The sequence below is a fragment of the Ambystoma mexicanum genome, chromosome 6p, assembly GCF_040938575.1.
Source record: "Ambystoma mexicanum isolate Mex_15411 chromosome 6p, UKY_AmexF1_1, whole genome shotgun sequence".
NCBI lineage: Eukaryota > Metazoa > Chordata > Amphibia > Caudata > Ambystomatidae > Ambystoma > Ambystoma mexicanum.
The window spans coordinates 4,510,874-4,534,358 of NC_090935.1; the positions used below are offsets into that span (position 1 = coordinate 4,510,874).

The 23,485-nt window shown below is 47.5% G+C and overlaps 1 protein-coding gene across 1 annotated transcript in view; it reads left to right on the top strand.

Moving 5' to 3' along the window:
* Positions 1-23,485, top strand: part of LOC138511117 (zinc finger protein 271-like) — a 129,072-nt gene that overhangs the window by 44,974 nt on the left and 60,613 nt on the right. Inside the window, exon 3 of the mRNA XM_069626600.1 lies at positions 2,260-2,394. Coding sequence (XP_069482701.1) covers positions 2,260-2,394 — 135 coding nt within the window. The remainder of the gene's footprint in view (positions 1-2,259; positions 2,395-23,485) is intronic.

The following is a 23,485-nucleotide window of genomic DNA, read 5'->3' on the forward strand; positions in this document are numbered from 1 at the left end:
GCTTACCTTCTACTCTGCTTAATGCTCTACCAGTAGCCACTTTCCGCTCTGCTTACCTTCTACTCTGCTTAATGCTCTACCAGTAGGCCACTTTCTGCTCTGCCTACCTTCTACTCTGCTTAATGGTCCTCCAGTAGGCCACTTTCCACTCTGCTTACCTTCTACTCTGCTTAATGGTCCTCCAGTAGGCCACTTTCCGCTCAGCCTACCTTCTACTCTGCGTAATGGTCCTCCAGTAGGCCACTTTCATATCTGCTTACCTTCTACTCTACTTAATGCTCTACCAGTAGCCACTTTCCACTCTGCTTGCCTTCTACTCTGCTTAATGGTCCTCCAGTAGGCCACTTTCCACTCTGCTTACCTTCTACTCTGCTTAATGGTCCTCCAGTAGGCCACTTTCCGCTCAGCCTACCTTCTACTCTGCGTAATAGTCCTCCAGTAGGCCACTTTCATATCTGCTTACCTTCTACTCTGCGTAATGGTCCTCCAGTAGGCCACTTTCATATCTGCTTACCTTCTACTCTACTTAATGCTCTACCAGTAGCCACTTTCCACTCTGCTTGCCTTCTACTCTGCTTAATGGTCCACCAGTAGGCCACTTTCCACTCTGCTTACCTTCTACTCTGCTTAATGGTCCTCCAGTAGGCCACTTTCCACTCTGCTTACCTTCTACTCTGCTTAATGGTCCTCCAGTAGGCCACTTTCCGCTCAGCCTACCTTCTACTCTGCGTAATGGTCCTCCAGTAGGCCACTTTCATATCTGCTTACCTTCTACTCTGCGTAATGGTCCTCCAGTAGGCCACTTTCCGCTCTGTTTACCTTCAACTCTGCTTAATGGTCCACCAGTAGCCACTTTCCCCTCTGCTCACCTTCTACTCTGCTTAATGGTCCACCAGTAGGCCATTTTCCACTCTGCATAGACCAGGTTATCTGTAAATCTACGCTGTGATTCCCTTGGGTTTGGGCATACAACAAATGCAATAAATAAATAAAATGACATTTATAACGCACCTATACACAAGTCCTTGCCACGCCAAATGCGAGCCACATAATTTCTATTCCGTCCTTTAGTTTAACGCGTGTTCCAACTGCACCCTCCATGTCTCTGACCTTCCGTCCTTCTATAGCAGGGTTATCCAACTCCAGGCCTCAGGGCCCGGAAACATGTAGGACTTTCAGGATACAATGGGCCTCATTACACGGACGGCGGTAAGGGTTAACGGTCACCGTTAAAGGCAACGGTGACCGTTAACCCTTACCGCCGTACTACGAGGTCCCTTTGCGCGTTGGAGGATTTAACGCCTGCTTCTTGCAGGCGTTAAAATCCAACCCGCTAAGGGACCTCGGAGCTAATTACGGCACCGCAAAATTGCGGTGGCGTAATTAGCGCCTTCCCCATTTCCATAGAGCCCTATGGGGCAGAAATGGGGAAGGGGGGAATGGGGAAGGGCAATGGCGGAAAGGGGATTTACCGCCCCTCCAACCTTGGAATGGGGCGGTAAATCCCCTTTCCGCCAAGGCGGTGCCGGTATTTTACCTACCGTGTAATGAGGCCCAATGATTCTAAATCTATGCAAATTGTCTCTCATGAATATTGAGTAGGAGTGGTCAAAAGTCCCACCTGTGAAACGGAATTGACCAAATTCTCCTTCTATACATTTCGCGGCCGGGGCGATTTCACACTTTTTCTGCCATGCTTTTGGTGGGGTTTTTGCAGCAGAAATTGTGTTTTGTGCAAAAAAGTGTGTTTTTTGTGTGGTCCGAAACATACAAAAAATGAAATTCATAGGGGCGAAACACTCCTTTCCTGGCCAACATTTAGCTTTAGGAAACATTTCTGGCGGGAAAAGGCCACAAACGGACAATTCCACTCTGGGGGCGAAATTGTGGGGATTGGGTGGAATGAGCCATTTTCGCCCACCCTTCTTAAAGAGGGATATTCAGAAAACCCATCATGTTTCCAACCCTCGAGGCTTGGAGTTTGGTAAATCATAGAACCAAGCGCCATGGAATGAGGGAAGTAGTTGTGGTGACTTTAGGATTCTTTCAGCTGCTGAGCTGAATCTAACTTGTCTTGACCACCCCCAGCACACATCTTTGCAAGAGCATTAACTGCACTCTGAAATATGTACTGTAGCTCGACCTGGCAATCGTTAACTGGCACAAGTAGACTGTACATATCTATATACTTTTTCTTTTTGCACTGTGTTCTTGTACCCGCATATTTAAACATTGTTACATTTGCTTCTACTGTCATAGGAGTGGCATGCCTTCCTGCACAGGAGGACAACTTATCAGGAACTCCCACCCAGTGCATCCATGTCAGAAAATCCAGAAATGTGCTCCACCGACTGTCGCCGGGTGTGGTGGCCAAGCTGATCCTTGTGCACAGCGGTATGCCTCACTACTAAATCCCAAATGTGTCTTTCTGAATGAGTGCTGGAAGCTTTTAATCAGATGATATTTTGTTTATTGTACTATGCATTGTGGTGTGTTGAGAGAAAATATTTGTATTTTTTATTTATATGTTTAACTGTTAGGCAAAGTTTGAATGCAGTACCCTCTGGGAACACTACAAACAACTATGAATACAAGTATAGGCAAACCAACCTTTGGTATAAGTCTGTACTACACAGTTTTGGTAGCGTGTTGAGCAGCCAGGCCTATCTCAAGAGGGGAAATGTGAGCTGTAGTGAAGTTACACAAAGAATCAGAGTTACAGGTATTCAACTAAACTCTTACACTCAAGGTTTCTTGCATAAACAATGATTAATTTATCAGTCCGTTATAAAGCCTTCTACAGAAGGGAGCAAGAGAATAGTAAAACACAAATATACTTCAATACTGTACACTTTGAGTTTCTGAATCAGACAAGACCCTTTTGGGATGGCCCACAGATGCAACCTACACCCACAGGTGACTTCAGTAACAAGGGTGCTGGGGACATTAATATCTTACTGTTGGCATTCAGAACACTCCTAAAAGTTGGTAAAAGGCAAAGGTTATTAGAACACAAGAGACCACACATATTCTTAAGCAGTGCAGATACGTTTAGAGTTCACTAGAAGAGTCATTCAATTCAATAGGCTAGGCCAAAGTCCATGGGCAAAAGTCTTGGATAGAATAAATCACTTCTGGTAAGTCAATGGAAAAGTCTTTGCACAAGTTGTTAGGAGTCTTTGATGAAAAGAAGAATCAAAATGTAGGGCCACAAGCTGATTAGACTTGTGAGTTGTGGAAGTTACAAGCACTTCTACAGTAAGAGGTAAGTTCTCTTAGACTTGTTTTACAGTACCTTGGTAAAGAAGAAAAGATGCAGCTGATGACTTCTGTTCCTGTGTAGCTCTGCAGATCTCACTGTTCCTGGGCCTCCGTCATGGGGACAAGAGAGAGGACGTTGGGGGACTCCTGCAATGCACTGAGACTGCCGAAACCTGCAACCGGCAAACTTCACTTTCAGTGGCTGTTTTGCGTTTCAGCTACCGCAAATAGTCACAATGCGGTTCCTGGCTGTCAAGGTGGACTGTCCTTGATTCTGGGGTCCTGCACTCTGCTGAGGGGGCTCAGACTTGGTCAGTCCTGCTTCGTGGGAATCCGGAGGATCTTTCAAAAGCTTTAGGCCAGCTTAAAAGTAACGCACACAATCTGGTGTCCCTCTTCCTGGCTATACGGTTTCCTGCAGCAACTCTGAGGAAATTCAACCAGCTCCAAGATGGGTGTCCAGGTGGCTTACTTTTGAGTTTATTGCTCCCACCCACTCAAAGGCAGAAGTCGTCCTTGCAGGGGCTGGTGTTTCGGCACTGCCGCAGCGCTTCACCGGGAAAACCAACGGTCCAGGAGTTGCAGCAGGCGTCCTCTTCAAGTTCTTCTTCGGTTCCTTCATCCAGTGGTCGACTCTGCCTTTTATTCAGTTCTCTCCCATTTATTCCAGCCTAGCTGTCACTCACTCAGCAGGCTGGCTGTCCTTGCGGGACAGTCAGCCGGTCAATCACCACAAAGTGCATTTGGGTCTTCTAGGAGACAAAGCACAGGGAGTTTCGGGCACCTCCCTCACTTCCTGCCTACCCCAGCCACTCTGGAGCCAGAGGCGGGTTTCACTCCTGAAGCCCGCCAAAGGCGAAAATGAACAAAGAGACCAAACCTGGTTTTGCGCAGAGAGAAACTCTCTAGAATGTCCTTTCCACAAAGACATGGCGAAAAAAGAAGACCAGGACCATTTTGTCAAAGATGGCTCAGTGCCATTTTGAAAAAGATGGCTCCCGCGGTCAGCGTTACCAGAGCTGCGAACAGCCGCAGTAAATGCAAACCATGGTAGTTCCGAACGAAAGCACTGCCACCAGCCATCTGTGAGGAAAGGGTAACATACAAATGTTACATGAGCATTTAGACACAGGGGATACTAAGTAACCCCTCCAGCACTCTATTGTAAGATAGATAACATATGGAATCGCCATATGAGGAAGGTGGGCAGAGAGATCTGTAGGATATTGCTGCATCTTCTCTCCCATGCCCCATGCTGTCATGCGATGAAGTATTGGTTGCTTGACAAATACCCTCCTTGGTTCCCTCCTCCTTCTCCTCACCTGTACTGGGTTCTTCTGAGGAACCATCTGTGTCTATGACTCTCCTTTCTCTCCAGAGGTCCAGTCCTTTCCTGTTGAGTTTGGGACGAGCTCCACTGGAAGCCACCCTGCCTGCTGGCAGACAGCAAGGCAGAAGGGGCCCTCAGGGAGTCCGCCCCCAATTCCAGGGAAAAGCGTGGCTGAAAAACCCTGGTGTGCTTGGATGTAGTTGGCACTATGGGTGTCAAGGCTGAAGGCTTTCCGTTGAAGTAGATGAGAGGACTTCAATTCCCAGAAGACACTGCTGTTGTCGGGCTAGCGTGAGTATCCTGAGCGCTGTTTGGGTTGATACCGTAGCCGAGGAATGAGGAAGAGGCCTGCAGAAGGCTGCGGTGGGAATGAGCATACAATAGTGGAAGTATGCACAAAAAGGGAGAGAAAAGCACAAGAGCGGGAGAAGGAACAAGGGCTACCAAGCGGGAGGAACAGAGGAGAGGAGGAAGCACCATGAGAATTCAAGGGCTAGGAGCTGAACGGGCAATCACTGCGGACTGACAAGAGGAAGCAAGCAGGAATACACAAGCGGAGCAAGAGAGGAGCACTAGTGTACGAACCTGGCGTGGAAAGCAAGGTTGCAACGCATCGACTACCGCGTGTGACGCCTATTTATATGCGTCATGACGGTAACGTGCAGTGCGTGGGAGACTAGACCGCTGGTGGAGGAACGGGATCAGCCCTTCCATTGGCTCCATAGCTTCCATGGAGCGCGCGTCATGACAGTATAACCCCTTCGCCAAGGCCTTCCTCCAGGCTTGCCTGGATGGTGTCTGTGGAATATGCGTAGGAGTCTGGTGGCATGTAGATTTTTGGCTGGTTCCCAAGATCTTTCCGTCCAAGGGTATCCTTTCCACAGTATGAGGTATTGTAGGACTCCGTGTTTGTAACGAGAGTCCAAGATGCGTGAAACCTCATACTCTTGGGCGTCATCATCCACACTGGGTATCTTTCTTCTGGAGGTTCTCAAAAAAGGATCAGGTTTATAATCCTTAAGAAGCGAGGTATGGAATACTGGATGTATTCTTCGAAGAGAGTGCGGGAGGTTCAACCGAAAGGCCACAGGATTGATCCGTTGTTTTATAGAAAATGGTCCAATATACCTCGGAGTGAATTTACCTGGGTGAACTCTCCAGGGGAGGTATTTAGTGGACAACCATACCTTGTCTCCTTTCTTCCAATCGGGATTAGGTCTTCTGTTTTTGTCAGCCCATCTCTTGTAAGTCTGGCGACTGGCTAACAGGGTTTCTTGAGCAGACTTATGAGTTTGTTTAAGAGTGTCCAGTAGTAGGTCTATGGTAGGGACATTAGTGGGTTGGACAGTAGGAAATGGGATGTGTTTGGGTTCGTACCCATAGGTACATTTGAAAGGACTCATTCCTATTGCAGTATGTCTTGTGTTGTTATACGAGAATTCTGCAACCGATAAGAGATGATACCAGTTGTCCTGAGTCTGGTTGCAGTAACATCTTAGAAACTGTTCAAGTGTAGCGTTGAGGCGTTCGGTCTGTCCGTTTGTTTCGGGGTGAAAGCCAGAAGACAACGCTCTCTGAATCTGCAACTGTTTTTACAAGGTTGTCCAAAACTTGGAGGTGAACTGTGTTCCTCTATCAGACACAATTGAGGATGGTAGACCATGGAGACGGACTATCTCCTTTAAGAACACGTCTGCTGTGGTAGTGGCAGAAGGAGTGCCTCTAAGGGGAATGAAATGAGCCAGCTTACTGAAGGAGTCGACCATTACCATGATAGCTGAACATCCTCCCGATTTGGGTAACTCAATGATAAAATCCATAGATATATGTTGCCAGGGTCCGGCAGGTGGTTCATCTTGTTGTAGAAGCCCCAATGGTTTAGCCGAACTGTGTTTGCTTTGAGCACATATGGGACAGGAAGAGATGTACTCCACAACGTCCTTATTCATCTTTGGCCACCAGAAATTCCTCTTCAGTAGGTCCAGTGTAGCAGTACATCCCTTGTGACCCGCCATGGGCAGATCATGGCACCACGAAATAGCTTGGTTCTGGAGATCTTGGGTGGGCAGGTAAAGCAAGTCGTCTTTAAACAGATATTCTCCTTTGTAGGTCAGAGAGGGGTTTCTTGGAAGAGAGGCGGTCTTTTGGGCTTCCAGAACTTGTTGTAAATATTTATTTACTGTTCCTGTGAATCTCTTCCCATTGAGCAGACATTCCTGTTCTGTGTAATTCCCTGATCCTTTTTCGTGGCTGCGGGAGAGTGCATTGGCTAAGTGGTTTTCTTTACCAGGTAGGTATGTGAGTACGAAATCAAATTGGGAGAAGTAATAAGCCCAACGAGCATGACGAGAGTTCCTGCATTCCATCTGTTGGAGAATACTTAGGTTCCTGTGGTCAGTTCGTACTTGAAACGGGTATCTCGCTCCTTGCAACAAGTGACGCCATTCCTCACAAGCCTGTTTGATTGCTAACAGTTCCTTTTCAATCACCGAATAGTTTCTTTCACTGGAGATGAGTGTTCTGGAATAATAGGCAATGGGATGTTCGAGTTGATCCTCCTTCCTTTGTAGTAGAGCTGCCCCAATAGCCCCTTGTGAGGCGTCAGCTTCTACGATAAAGGGTTGAGACTGATCAGGCTGCCTGAGGATAGGTGCAGAGGTGAATGCTTGTTTGAGCTGATGAAAAGCGGAATCTGCTTCTGGCGTCCAATGGAACTTCACCCCTTTCTTTAGCAAAGCAGTTATAGGTAGGACTGTGTTGGAGAAGCCCGTGATGAATTTCCGATAGAAATTTGTCAGCCCCAAGAACCTCTGAATATCCTTGACTGAGCTGGGAACAGGCCAATTGTTGATAGATGCTGTCTTGTTGGGGTCCATCTCAATGCGGTTTTCTGACAGAATAAAGCCCAGATACGGAACTGTAGAAACCTCAAAAAGACATTTCTCTGGCTTGACTAATAGGTGGTGGTCTCGGAGTCTCTTGAGCACTTCCCTTACGTGTAGACGATGTTGTTCTAAAGTGTGAGAGTAAACCAAGATGTCATCCAAGTAGACTACGGTGGACTTAAACAGAAGATCACTGAAGACCTTGTCCATAAATCTTTGGAACTGGGCTGGCGCATTAACCAACCCAAAGGGCATTACCTTGTACTCGAAATGACCTAATGGAGTACGAAAGGCGGTCTTCCATTCGTCCCCTTGTTTGATTCGTAGGAGATGATAGGCCCCTCTGAGGTCTAGTTTGGTAAACCATTTCGCCCCTTGTACTGCTTCCATGATCTCCTTTATCAGAGGCATCGGGTATCGATCTCAAATGGTTTGGCTATTTAGGCCCCTGAAGTCAATACAAGGTCTGAGTTCCTTGGTTCCCCTTTTTGGTATAAAGAACAGAGAAGCTCCAGCCGAAGAAGTTGATTCTTGTATCAATCCATTCTGTAAATTGCTGGCTAGGTAGTCTCTTAATACTTCCTTCTCCGGGAGGGATAAGGGATATATTCTCCCAAATGGAACCACAGCATTAGGTATAAGATCGATCTTACAATCCTCAGCTCGATGTGGAGGAAGAGGTCTGGGAAGAGTGTCTGCAAAGATGTCGGTAAATTCTTGATAGGTAACCGGAATAGAGTTAATACTCCTCGCTGGCACTGTCACCCTAATGTGAATGTTGCCCTTCTTCTTTCAAACAGGACTGCATACAAAGGTCTCTCCTGAACTCTATAATGTTAGTTACCCAGTCAATTCCCGGATTGTGCTTTCTTAACCAGGGTATCCCGAGTATCACTGGAAAGTGGGCTGCCTTTATCAGATCAAATATCACGGTTTCATGGTGAGTCTTCATCTTAACCATGACTTCTGTGGTTTCTTGTCGGATAAGACCGGAAGACAAGGGAGTACCGTCCCCTCCTTCTACAGGTATGGGTTGAGGTTTTTCTCTCCTAGGAATGGCGTATCTACTGGCCCATTGGTCGTCTATAAAGTTCCCAGCTGCACCACAGTCAAGCATTGCTAGACACTCTACTGCTTGGGTTGAGGTCCATTCCAGGACGATTTTTAGGACCATAAGTTGGTTTGAGGGGGTACATGTTATAGGTGGACTTGTAACACAGGGATTAGCTAGAGAAACCCCTTCCATGTCCCTGCTCAGGGTCGGGGTCTTTCGTTTCCCGATCTTCAGGGAGGTACTTCCAGACAGTCTCTTAGAAGGTGCTTCTCAGAACCGCAATACATGCACAATGTTAGGGAGAATTCTCTGTTTAGGCTGAATTTCCTAACCTAGTGAGTCCCCCAGCAGCTTTGCTGGATTTCTGGAGTTTGTTTTTTCCATCCTGCCAAGAGTGAGACTCTTTTTCTCCCACTCTTGGACATGTATGAGTGTAATTCCTTTGAAATGTCAATGTGTTCGATGGGCTATGGGGTCTTTTACTCCATAGGGTATCATCTGTTTTTCTAGCGGACCTCCACCATAGACTCCATACCCGGGGACTGACTACTGTCTCCCCGGGCATGTAAAGTCACCATTGGCTTTACTAGACCTAAATTTACTAACAGGACTAGTACAAACCATCTTATTGTGGACGTACTAGTAGGGGTAAAATCGATTACTCCTGGGTCTGTTACTCGAGAGGGCACTGTCCCGTCCCCCCTCGTCGAGTTTTGGCTGGTGGCAGTGGAAACTACTTGTTATGTTCGACCCCGAACATAACCCTATGGGATTCGTCCCATTGTTGGAGATTGATACTTTTTCTCGTTAATCTCTAACGTACCACCGATCTACTTATCTTAAATAAGTTTATCGGATGGTATTTTCTGCCAGAACTCGGTTTGTAAAATGGCGTCTGTGTTCGTCTCTGTGACTCCTAAACCAAAGGTTGAGCCCTTTGTTTTACTTTTGGCGGGCCTCTGGACAGAGACCCTCCAAAGTGGTGCCATTCAGTCTGGGTTACCACAGGGGTGTGGGAGGGGGTTTAGGCACCCTGGACCGAGTTGCCTTGCCAACTCCGGTTGCACTCTGGAGTGATTGGCCCAAGTGGTGAGCCTCCCCGCTCACCACTTAGCATGTGTTGATTGACAGCTAGGCTGAATGAATGGGGGTTTTCTGCATAAAAGCAGGGCTTTTGGGACTGGATCTTCAGAAGTCACCACAGGACCTAAAAATCCGACGAGGGTACCGCTGAGCCGACCTGCACGACGACACCTGCGACACCTGGAGCCCTGCGGAACCGACTCACCACTTCCCGACGACAGAGGAGATCTCCCTGCCGGAGAGTCTCTTCCCCTGACTGGTGGGAACAACCAGTCCCCTTTGCTTTTTATTCGCCTCAGGACGCAGTGGTCGAATTGCCCGTGCAGAGCACCTCGGCAACCGGATAGCCACTACCCCGGTACCGTGACTAAAAGGTGGTGCCTTGTGATGGAGCACTCCGCGGCTGGTCTCTTCCCTGGTGGTGCACCGGACTTCACTTTTCTTCGACGACGAGATCATCTCTACTCTTGGCAAAGACCCGACGTGCATCCACCACCAGGAACAACTGCCCCCACCGGAGCTGCCCTCCACAACAAGGTACCGTGTCCGCCTGGCTTCCCTTTCGATCGGTTCGAGTGAGGTGTCTTAATCCTCTCCGTTCTGTTGGGTCGCCTACAAGCTTTCCTCATTTTATTGTTCTGAACTGGTTCAATCTGCCGATAACAATTTGCTACAAAGACTTGAATGCACCTCCACTAGAGACTTTTTGGGACATCGCGCCTTGCCTCTCTCCAAGTGGGCCTGGCCTCTGAACTTTATGATCTATTGTGATTCTTGCCTTCCTGCCTTGCATCTTATCCGCGAAGGATTGAACTGTGTTGATTTCATAACCTGCCTATCTTTTTCACTCCCGTCCTAACTAATATTCGAGTGTCATCTAGGTTGAGGTATACACCTCTGTCTGAAAGTAAGTGGTACCGGTAGAACCTAGAGTTGTCGAAGTATTGCTAGGGGGATTGATCGTTTTCCTACTTCGTAGAGTAATTGTGTTTGATTTGTTTGCCGTGAATTTGCCATAGTGTTTTCCATAGATGTTTCGTTATAAATAAATGCCTTAATATCTTTACACTAAGCCTCGTTGCGTGTTTGCTTGTCTTGCTTTGAAGAATAGCCCTATTTTGTATACTCCACATACTGCTCAACTCTTCTTGAGGGAAGTCTGACTGCTCAGCCACAGCTACCAAGTGAATCTGTGTGGTACAGACTGCTACCAAGTGGGTTCACCGGCAAACGCCTGTAGTCCTAAATCTTTTGCAGTGGTCCCAGAGGGAACTGCACAGGTTTCCGCCTAACACACAAGCTTAGGTCTTTTCGTCTCTTTCTTTCTGCTGCACTAAGGAGACCCCTCGCTGCACCTATTTGCATGGGCTCGTCAGTCTGGGGAAGAGATCTGTCTGGAGTTGCTGGCGAGTAGGACGATGGTGTAGAAGGTGGATTGGGTTTGGTCTGTCTTCTTTCTGCTCGTCTCTCGGAAATTCGAAATTCCATCTGAAGAGCCAGAGCGACCAGTTCTTGGAAGGAGGAGGGTCTGGCTACTCGAGAGAGTTCATCCTTCAAGTCTTCATGTAGCCCTCTCCGAAAGAGAGTTTGCTTAACTGAGTCAGGCCATCCTGTCTCCAAAGCTATCCTCTGGAAGTTCGAGGCATAGGTTTGTACATCAGAAAGACCCTGTTTAAGATCTAATATGTTTTCATAAGACGCGTACAAAGTCTTGGTCCTTTCAAAGCGTTCTCTGAATCGTAGTACAAAGGCATTGTAATCATTCAGCACAGGGTCAGCTTCTGTAGCCAACGGGGTGGCTTTGAGACGAAGAAGCCAACCTTTGCCTTGTCGAATTCATACATCTTTGGGCGAAAAGTGAAGTATACCCTACAGGCGTCGAGGAATTCCTTAATCCTCTTGGGGTTCCCTTCATACTTCCCACAAGGTAAAGGCATAGGTGGGAGATCTCCCCGAACTTCTTCTCTCAGAATCATTTGTTGTCTCAGAACGGCATTGTCAGCCTTAAGAGCGGTGTTTTCTACCTTCATGGTTTGGAGCTCAGCAGTTATCCCCTGTATGGCATTGACCAGTTCTTGATACTGCTCTAAGCTAGCCATCCTTTGGCGTTGCAAACTGTCATGCGATGAAGTATTGGTCGCTTGACAAATACCCTCATTGGTTCCCTCCTCCTCCTCCTCCTCCTCCTCCTCACCTGTACTGGGTTCTTCTGAGGAACCGTCTGTGTCTATGACTCTCCTTTCTCTCCAGAGGTCCAGTCCTTTCCTGTTGAGTTTGGGACGAGTTCCACTGGAAGCCACCCTGCCTGCTGGCAGACAGCAAGGCAGAAGGGGCCCTCAGGGAGTCCGCCCCCAATTCCAGGGAAAAGCGTGGCTGAAAAACCCTGGTGTGCTTGGATGTAGTTAGCACTATGGATGTCAAGGCTGAAAGCTTTCCGTTGAAGTAGATGAGAGGACTTCAATTCCCAGAAGACACTGCTGTTGTCGGGCTAGCGTGAGTATCCTGAGCGCTGTTTGGGTTGATACCGTAGCCAAGGAATGAGGAAGAGGCCTGCAGAAGGCTGCGGTGGGAATGAGCATACAATAGTGGAAGTATGCACAAAAAGGGAGAGAAAAGCACAAGAGCGGGAGAAGGAACAAGGGCTACCAAGCGGGAGGAACAGAGGAGAGGAGGAAGCACCATGAGAATTCAAGGGCTAGGAGCTGAGCGGGCAATCACTGCGGACTGACAAGAGGAAGCAAGCCGGAATACACAAGCGGAGCAAGAGAGGAGCACTAGTGTACGAACCTGGCGTGGAAAGCAAGGTTGCAACGCATCGACTACCGCGTGTGACACCTATTTATATGCGTCATGACGGTAACGTGCAGTGCGTGGGAGACTAGACAGCTGGTGGGGGAACGGGATCAGCCCTTCCATTGGCTCCATAGCTTCCATGGAGCGCGCGTCATGACACATGCTTCTGTAATCCCTATGGTGTTTATCCTGAGTGAGGCAGAAGTAACAGACGCACTATGTCTAGGGCACCTGTCCCCGTGCAGGGATCGAGGGCAGTTCAAAGGGCAGTCAATTATGGCATTCATTATACCAATTGACAAACTGTTTAGGTGCCCATCGTACAGAGCCAAAATAATAAGGTGCGTTCAAATAGCCCAATTGACTTTCGAAGGGGAGATTTTTTCTACAAATCGATGGGAGCAAGAGTTGAAGAGTTGCAAAGCTGGAGGAATGAGGGTATTCTCAGAAGAGCGGGTGGCATGAATAAATCAAGAGTGGGACAGTGTGGAGAAATTATTTGCAGCATCTGATGTGGCTCAAGAAGCCAGAAAAACCTGTTGAGACACAGATACTTACCCATTTTTCTCTGTTTTAAGGACGATGGCACAGTGCCCTGAAGAGAGGGTCCCAGGAATGCCCTCCCCCCCTCATCCCCATGAACATGACGGCCCGAAGAGTCTAGAATGCACAAAGTCACTCACTATCCAGACAGCCCCCACAAGCAGCAGTGACTGACACATATGCAGAGAAGTACTCTCCCTGACAGCCATTCAAACCTTATGGATACAGGTGCTTCAACAGTGGTCATAGACCCAAATGCCATGATGGAAGACGTTGACTAATCCCAAGAAACCACTGTGCTGACGTCATTAGTGACACCATGGCCTAGCCACGTTAGTCATGAAATACACTCGCAATCATGCACAGCTTTACAGAACACACACTCGTATGTGTAGAACATGCTTACACAGTTTTGTAGATAGAGGACAGATACATATACATACTGGCAAAAGCTTTTTATTATTCTCTCATTAGCTAAATGTAGAAACGCTGAACGCAAGGCAACAAAGAGATACAGAGCAAGCTTGCAGATGCTTATTAAAACTAAACCTATAGAACTACAGGATCATATAAGGAGCCTGGCAGGACAAAATAGGACTAATCTATAGGAAATATAGCACGATATAAGTGTGTAGAAATCCTAGTTTAAGTCTAAATGAAAATCATTTAGGCCTCAAGCCGCAGGACAAGAAATTAGGGAAGCAGAATTCGGCTGCACAGAGCAGGAAGGCCAGGGCTCGCAGCCAAGGTCAGAGACAAGCAGCACATTCCAAACCTAAAACGTCACTGGGTCTAGTAAGATTGTTGTATTTGTTCTCCTTTGTTCCCCTCTCTTGCCTCGTCGCGCTCTATAACACATGGGTATGAGCACGATACAAATAAAATATCAATAAAACGATAAGGGGACATCTGCAAAAAAAACAAAATAAATCCTAATTGAAGACCAGAAGAGCTTGTTTTTGTGGTCCTCAACCATGTGTTGCGGCCGAGCTAGACCGTGATCATTCACTGCTGGTTGGGAAGATGAACAGTTCTCAGCAACCCAGACATGAAGTGAAACATGAACAAGTAAACAATGGTGCAACATAGAGAGCGCACTCATAGTCAAAAGTGATGTTGCTAACAGATACATTGGGAACACAGTCATTCACATCACCTTGAAGAGGTGCACAGAGGGCTGATAAACAGAACTGGGTCCCAGGCCTCAGAAGACCAGTTCCAGCCAATCAGGCGACAGAAACCCAGGGGTGTATGGCAGGGGGCAAGGGCCAATGGTAATCCTGCAACAATGTAATAGATTGTTTCTTGGGAAAGGGGCAGGCCAGCCACCTGACATGGAAGGACCAATTGAGTAAGATCTATAATGGCAATCTTATAGTGTATACCACTCCGAGCACCCAAAGAGTATGTGTGATAGGTTTTTCGGGGAGGGCCCAGGGTGTGACGACATTTTGCACCAAAAAGGGGTAACACAATTGTGGGAATGAGAACTCTGGAGATTTTTTAATGCCCTGTATGATCTCTGTCGGTTTTTGTAATAAACAGCTCTAAATTGCCCTTGGCTGATTCCTCCGTTTGTTCTGGGGAAGGGTTGTTGGGCCCTTGGGAGCTGAACGGGTGAGCTTGTAGTAACCCCAAGACCTCTGGCATACCTGACCTCACCAACAGCCCATTAGCACAAATGGCAACTGCAGCCGCACGCTTCGCATCTCAGATCTAGCTGGAGGAACGGCTGCTCTTCTAGATAACGTTTGGACCTGTGGACAGAATGCGTATAGGCAGTTACCTCCAGCCTGGCGAGGTGTGTGCAGTTTCTCTACCCTTCATGTGCCCATTCTTATAATCCCAGAAGAACACCTAACTTTGGCCCGTCAAATACCCAACATTAAATCTGTGCCCCCTTAATGGCGTCCCTTTCACCACATTATATGGAAAAACCAAAGACTGTTTGACAGCGAAAATCAGGAACAATTGCAATGTAGGAGAAAATCTAACTACCTCTCAGCAGCATCATCATCACAGGCTTTAGACATTTGTGCCTCCCGATGATACAGAGAACGAAACCCTCACCAGAACCAGTGCTGCCTTGCAAAAACGCAAAGTGATCATGGGTAGTTATGTGTAGGAATAGAATATGCCCATATTGGGACAGGTATGGGGGATGATTGTAGGATAGTTCACCAAGAAGATGGCTATAATTTGTTAGTTAAGGTATTAACTAAAGGGGGGAATGTTGGGGTAGTCAGGAAAGGTCCCATGATTACGAGTGGTTTAATGTTGCGTGGGTCATATTGATGACTAGGAGTGGGGGTGAACTGGGGGTGATGTTGCAATTTCATGTTTTGAGCGTAGATAAATATGGATGGGATATGTTACTTTTCGTTTTTCTATTTATTAGAATTGATACATATATTAGCACGCGTGTAGGAAGATACCTTTGGCGCAAGGTGTATTATACTTTTAATAAAAATAAAAATACAATGTTAAATCCGTGAATGTAACATGAAAAAAATATACACACAGGGTGCTCTGAAGTATGTGGAAACTGGGAGAAGGAGGGTTTCAATGTGCATGTGGAGGAGGGCCTGTCCTGAGATCCCGAAGTAAAGAAGGAATAATATTTATAAAATATACACATAGAGAAATACATAAAAGGAGGTTAATAAGGAGTTTATATAAATCTGCATGTAGTGGGGTTTTGTGAGTTTATTCAGACTTTGCAGTTAACAGCTGCACAATGCATTATCGGTAGCTGTAGATTCTAGTTTTTCAGGCTTGGGGTGTTGACGAAAGAAGAATGAGTCATCCAGTAGGTCAGCCATCGAGCAGTATGTAGCTTTATGGTTTAACAGTTCCGCAAGGAGTAGATGTAATCTTGCTTTTCGCGCCTTGAAACACTTGTGTATAGGCGCGTTACAAATACCATATCATATCTTATCATATCATATCATTGAAGTCACATTCTGGCCATTTGCGTGGGTCAGCAATAAAGATGGGGCCCAAGGTAAGAGTGTCCAGTGTTCTATTGTTTTCTCAGGGTGAATCTAGAGGCTGTATGTGTTAAAGTACTGGTTGCATAAATTAGAAGATCTTAAGAGGAGCTACTAGTCTGTGGTGGATGATATCGCAATCAGTAGTTCAAAGAGAACCTGTTTGCTCAGCCCTTCCTCATGCTGCTACAATATCCGAGTGGACCATGTGCAAATCACTTAAGGTTAAAGGCTCTAGGCCAGTTGTTACTCAGGTCCTCATCACGATTTGGGCGGTAACGCCGGCTCTAATAGCGCTGGCGCTATCTGCCTTACTGCCAAACCCACCGGCGCTATTAGCGCCGGATCACGGGTTTGGCGGAACTGGAAATCCCCATTCCCCATTGAGCCCATTCGGGAATGCCCGATTCCCCATTGGGCTCAATGAGAAAATTTCACGCTCTTACCGCCGTCGGATTTCCTGCCGGCGGTATGAGCGCGAAATTTCGGCAGATTCCCCCCAGCCGAAGCCATGATCTGGCGGACCCTTAAATGTGGCGGTAATAGTGCTACCGCCGCATTTAAGGCTTACTGCCAGACTTGTGATGAAGCCCTAAGTAATGAACTATGTTATATGTGAATGTTTTATTGTACCATGATAATAATAATAATTTAGCATTTATATAGCGCTACGAACCCTCAGGTATCTGAGCGCTGCTTATTATTACCCACGGTGTGTGGTGCTCATTTATCGACCTCGGAAGGATGAAAGGCTGAGTTTGGCCCTGCCGGGATTCAAACCTGCGTCAGCAGGCTCTTCACAGATGTCAAAGCGAGCGCTCTACTCGCTGTGCTATCGGACCGGCTATGATGTCATGACCTACCACGGACCAATCCCCAGCAAAGGCGGACTTCGAATAGAATCTGAAGATGGTTGTAAAGATTGTCAAGGACCAATGAGAAAGAATGAATTTAGAAAACATGGAATTGCTTAGTAAATGTTTTGTCCAATCATGTTTGAGGGGTGGGTGGTAATAAACTATTTGGTAGTGTTTTAACTGTTGCTGGAGTGTATACAAATGTTTCAATTGATGTAGTTTGTTGAGACTTGTGGTTTGGTCCCACAGTACTATCCAACTGCTCCCCGGATAATTTGTACAATAAACCTCACTTTGCGTGCTCAGCGGCTTTTGATCTTGTTGACCATGAGAAGCTGCTTACAAGGCTGGCATGTATTGGAATGTGCTCTGGGGAAACAGTAGACTGGATCAGATCTTTTCTTAAGAATAGGATGGCTAAGATTGTGTAGGGGAACTCCTCTTCAAAGACAGTCGATTAACTGCAGAGTGCCCCAAGTTGCATGCACTTTCCGATGTGTATTGCCGTCCCCTATGTGATCTACTCGACAATCTGGGAACGAGATTCACCAACTATGCTGATAATATACAGCTCATTATGTAGCTGAGCGGGAACTACGATAAAGATGTTGACGACCTGTGGAGGACCTGTGCACAGAATCCGGCAGCGTTCTCTGCGGTCTGCCGCGGGCACACAGTGAGGGGGTTTGCGCTGACAGCTCCTGCGGTGGGGCATGGACTGCAGGCCCTGCATCGAGACCCGCTCAGGGTAGGCGGGTGGCTACGCTGCTACCCCTGATGGCACGGTTGGAAGGAGAAGGCGACGAGCTGAGCGGGGGTTCCACGCCCTACCATCTATTGCAGGGCCGGCTCCGGCTCCGGTGGGGGGTGTGAGCGAGGTACGTTCTCCTGATGCCCGGCACGGCCCACATAGAGCCCTGAATCAGAGGACATTGCTGGAGAGCCCAATAACATAAGGGCCAGAGAGGGGCATACCTGCCCGTTATATGGCATACATTGGGTCGAACATTGTCACAAAAATCCCATATCACGGCGCGCCTGTGCCACACGTGCCCCAGTGGCGGGACAGCCGTAGGCTGAGGCCATTCTCGGACACCACAGCTCAGGCGCCTGAGTGCAGTTGGAGGTGCAACTGGACCGCTGGTGCCAGAATGATCTGCGCTACATGACCCTCTACCCGCCACAATAAGCTGGCCTGCCATACGACCAGACACATTGGGAGCACCGAAGGTTATGGATCAAAGTGAGGTGAATATGGGGGGTTTGTAATCCAATACAGGCAGTAGTAGCAGTTAAAAGACCCCAGACATAGGCCCTCATTACAACTCAGGCGTTAAGGGTTAACGCCACCGTTAACCCTTAACGCCTGATTCCCACCTTAACGCCTGCTTTTTGCAGGCGTTAAGTTCCATGGTGCTAAGGCACCTTGGTGCTAATTACGGCACCGTAATTTACGGTGCCGTAATTAGCGCCTTCCCCACTCCCATTATGCCCTATGGGGCAAAAATGGGAAATGGGGATTTACCGCCCCACTCACCTTGTAATGGGGCGGTAAATCCGCCATCCACCATGGTGTAAACGTAGTTTACACCATGGTGGTAAAGTTGGTGCACTTAGCACCTCAGTTGTAATGAGGGACATAGTGTTGCAGCCCCCATACATGACCCCAATGCCGACTAGGCCAGCTAACATGGCGGACTGTCCTGGTTGCCAACGCAAAGTATAATCTTATCACGGCCACAACATATACGCCGGAGGCCCACTGTCGGAATAGAAATAATATTATGCCTCCTATTGTAATAATTGTATGTGTATTGGCCTATGCCAAGTTGTCTAAACATCATGCGCGAACAAACTCCACGACAAGGTCTTGACCTTAGAGAAATCAATGTAAGCCGCCATCTTGGATTAAGCTGCCATTTTAGGTTCTCTTGTTATGTAGAAGTCACCCTCAACGTCAAAATGGAGGCCAAATGACATTCTGAATAAGATTCTGGCCGTTGTGACCTCCGTACAGTTGAATAATTAATATGCCTGCAGGCTACTTGTCGGGGTCGCGAACAGAGACCTTGTCCTACTGTTGACCTACATGTAAATGTACTACTTATATCAGCGAAACTAATCGAAATGCATATATTAAAGGTTGACCTGGCAAGGAACCCTAAGACCAGAATTATATTTCGCAGAATGGTTAACCCGCAAGAGGGTTGGCCAAGGGCTGGAAAAATTGTATAAAAGGCCCGGGTATTCCAATATGCGGTCTCTCACTAACACATCGAACCCTCGTTGAAGTTCGTTATGTTATACTGAGAGCCGAATAGCTATCCGTTTGTCAATTGACTTGGTAACTGTTGTAGCTTGAAATAAAGCACTTGTATGTTTCTTTGTAACCTGTGGTGGTGTGTTTCTATTTGGGCTTCCCAGCCTCATATTATTTTTCTGTTTTCACACCACGAGCAGGCAGCAGCATAGCACTTCTAACATCAAGGCCTCCAAAAGGCATATCATAGGACCGCCGCAGGACCAATACACAATCAGCGGAACTTACCGCCTGGCCGCGACCGGCATAGCCCACGCAGGCGGCGACAGAGCAGCCCGGTTTACACCCCGCCGGATTGTGAGACGGTGGGATGGGGCACTATAACCCTATTGGCTCGAAGTGACAAATAGCCACGATAGAATCCCCACGACTGTACATGGAAGAACAGTCCATTCTTCGCCGTTATCTGAGACTCACGTGCTCGGCCTAAGCACTCCCCATCACTGCATACTACAATTCCAGGGTAGACTGCAAACTATCCAAAATGATGCCATAAGGGCAGCTCTCAATATACCCAGATGGTCTCATATTTCTAACGTTAGAGCCGATCTACGTTGGCTCCCGGTCAAACATAGAATTGCCCTGAAAACACTAGCCTTGACTCAGAAATGCCTGGACAACAATGCCCCACATTACCTCTCCTCTCGTCTTACACTCCATGCCTCCGCTCGACCCACTAGATCAGCTCAAATTCACAGCCTAATCCTGCCCAGATTTAAACTCCAAAAAGTTGGTGATGCGAGCTTCCCTCCTAGACTCAAAACTCTTGAACTCACTGCCTACCTCCATCAGAACCGAACCGTCGTTCCTAACCTTCAAAAATAATACCAAATCTTGGCTGTTCACACAGAATTTGTGAAACTCCTTCACTTATGATTGGCCACTGTTTTGTAATATATTTTACCTGTGTACATACGTGATATTGTACATGTATTATATAACCTGTAAATTGTAATCTGTGCATATTGTATATCTACTGTAACTTGTATCCAAGATTATGCGCCCAGTTGCCCTTGGGCCTGATTGGGCTTTATAAATAAAATAAACAATAAACAAACAAACAAGAGGGATTTGGAACTCACACCAGCAAAATTCACTGTGAGGCACGGTCCCCCGCAGAAAAAATCTGTCCTTTGAACCATATCCTACAGCTCTGATTGGGACACACTAGCGGGGTCCCATCTGAATACTGTGGTTTTAATGCGGGCAGAGAACTCATCCCAGTACACACTGTGAGACCCATTCCACCTCAACGGTTGGGGTAGAGTAAAAAGCGCTGGATCTGCAGCCCGGATGATTACGAAGGAACAATCCGTGACCCCGACGCCGCCTGACTTCTAACGTGGCCTGACCACAGGAAAACTGGTCGACATCTCTTGAGGGAAACCAATGTCAGACCCTACACTGAGGGAAATACCATATATACTCGTGAGAGTAGGGTAAAGAGGCCAATGTAAACTAACGGCTGTACATCCGTGGTGCCTACTGCCCCCCTCTACACTGCTGTACTTAACATATGGGCCGACACGAGAGGAAAGGTGCGAGAACCAAAGAGACAGGCCCAATGGATTCCTTTACAAACCCACAGGCCCTGGGAGCTTCAACGAGCACATCAAATAACATTGACACCCACACGTGGGTACCTGATGACCCTAGAGAAGACCACCTCAAGACAATGGTTCAGAATGGGTTCCTTGCAGTGAACGCCAAATTAGACGCCATAGTTGCAACCATCGGCTCCCTCAAGGCCAGAGTGGACAAAGAAAGTGCCCGTATTACGAGGCGGAGAAAGGATCAGCACGAATGAGGATACAAAACTCAATATGGCCGAGACAAAACACAACTTAAAAAAGTCTGATCAAAATTCAAAGCAAGTGCGAGGATCTGGAATCCAGATCTAGGAGGAACAATATCTGTATTATTGGTGTTCCAGAATCCTTCTGTAAAGGCCCAATGGAGGGACATGTAGAGGAACTCTTGAAATCCTTGTTCGTGCGGAATCCTTTTCGGAAAATTTTCTGGTCGAAAGAGCTCACTGCACCCTTGCCCAGCTGCCCAAGCCATGAGTGCCTCCGCGCACGATAATCGCCCGGCTCCTCAACTATAGAGACAGAGACAAGATCCTAAAACTCGCCAGGGAGAAGGGCACGCTACACTATGAGGAAAGCAACATACACGTTTACCTGGAATTTGCTGCTAGCGTACAAGCACAGAGGAGATCATATGAATCGGTGAAACGACAGCTCTGTCTATGCCAGGTTCCATACACCCTTATTTTTCTGGCCAAAATGAGGATTCAACATGGTGGCAGGGCCCATTTCTTCGAAACCCCTGATGCGGCCATGACATACATCGAGGCCCGTATCCCCATGCCTCCCAGACACATTGAGACTGATCGGAATGCAAGACTGAGGCCGGGCGGTGAGAGACGTGATCCTACAGATTGAAGCCTAAACACAAATAACCTTTATAACATTTGAATATATAAGATAAGGGTGACACCGACTAATACTTATTGAGCTGGATCGGGGGCACTAGCTGACGGCTACTATGTGCCTGCAGCGGCTCGCCTCAGGGAAATCCAATGTTTAACGGGATACATCATCATGTTGGGGTTGATGGTGCGGGTGGGGGCGGTGCAAGAAGTATGTCTACCCTTGGCCCTATGCCAAGATTTGTTGGGGATGTTAAAGGTTCAACATCAGGGAGTTATGTTGCAGCAGACACCGCACACTGGGCAAAGGCGCATCAGTGCACAGGAAACAGAACTAAGATAAGTGATGATTATGACCCAGTCAAAGCCAGGAAAATTGCAGCTTCTGTGACTAGGCACAGTCCCCAGATCCTCCTTTTACAAGAAACGCATGCGCTCAGAAATGTTAACACTAACTTTCTTTCAGGCTGGGGACCGCTTAGGTATTATACGTAGTGCTTGGCCCAGTCTATAGGAGTGCTCACGTTGATTGACCCAAAACTGGGTTTCCGATATCTTTACAGCAAGATAGACGCCCAGGGCAGATACGTACTGGTCTTGGGGGAGGTGGGGGGATGACAAATAGTGATAGTCAATACCTACGGACCTAATGTCGATGACCCAGACTTTTATTGCACAATACTAGACATGTTGATCACGTCCGGAGACGTGCCTGTGATATGGGGGGGATTTCAACACAAATCTTGACGTGTCCTTAGATCATTCTTCGGTGGTTCCTCGGGCGCCCACGAGGGCTGCACTTGCCCTAAAACAGATAATGCAACAAACAAGCATAATGGATGTATGGCGTGAATTACACCCACAAGAAAAGAGGTTTACTTATTACTCATCGGTACACGACTCACAATCACGTATAGACTACTGGCTCATCAGCTCATCCCTCTCAGATGCAGCGTCCAGCTGTGAGATTCATCGGCGCACCCTCTCAGACCACTCCCCAATATCACTAACCCTCACCCTGCATGACAACGCACCACCTGCCAAATACTGGAGGATGCCTGTAAAGACAAGAGGGGGTGGTCTGTACTTCTGCTCTCTATATGGTAGAGGAGAAGCACAGAGGACCCCAGCCAGGATTCTCTATTTGGTAGCTATGGTCGAGCAATCAAGGCCTAGCTTCTTAAGAGGTGATGCAGGCTGGTTCTAAGTACAGTGTAGTCCCCAAGCCCCCACAAAGGAATGTCCACACACTGTATTGGTTAAAACACAGTCTTTATATAATTCATATTCAAGGTTATGTACACTATCACAATAACTCACTTTGTGCTCAGAAAATCAATAATGGTAAATATGTACAGTTCTAAAGTGGTACCACAAATATTATCAGATCTCATTAATGTGCATACGGTCAGAATGTCACATAGATCAAATAAAGAGGAAACCAGCAGTAGAGAGAGGAAGGAAAGCAAGATGGTTGAACAATTGGCAGAATACTGGGCACTACCGTTAAACACAGCTCTGTGTGGAGATCCCCACACCTGGGCAACCTGTAGAAGAAAGATACAAGCCAGGTCCATATATTGTTCTCAACAACCTTCCCAATAGTTCTGCTACCCTAAAGTACCTGGCATTGTAGCGTTCCTCGTCGGGGAATCGGCAGCCCTTCTTGAGTGCCCTCTATTTAAGGCAGGAGTTACGGGTCGTCGAACGTCTGACGGAGAACAGGTCGAGCTATAACTGTGAAGTGGCAGCTTAGTTCCTAGTGGTGCTCGTTGTCGGGGAAGCGTAAACGTCATGCAAGGAAGAGGCGTGCTGGGCACCTCGGTGTCGATAGTTCTGGACCGCAACGAGTTTGAAGAGCTGTGGCCCAGCAAGGGCGTCGAGTTGTCGGCATCTCTGTGGTCTTTAGGTGGCGGGAAACCCACCGGTGGATGT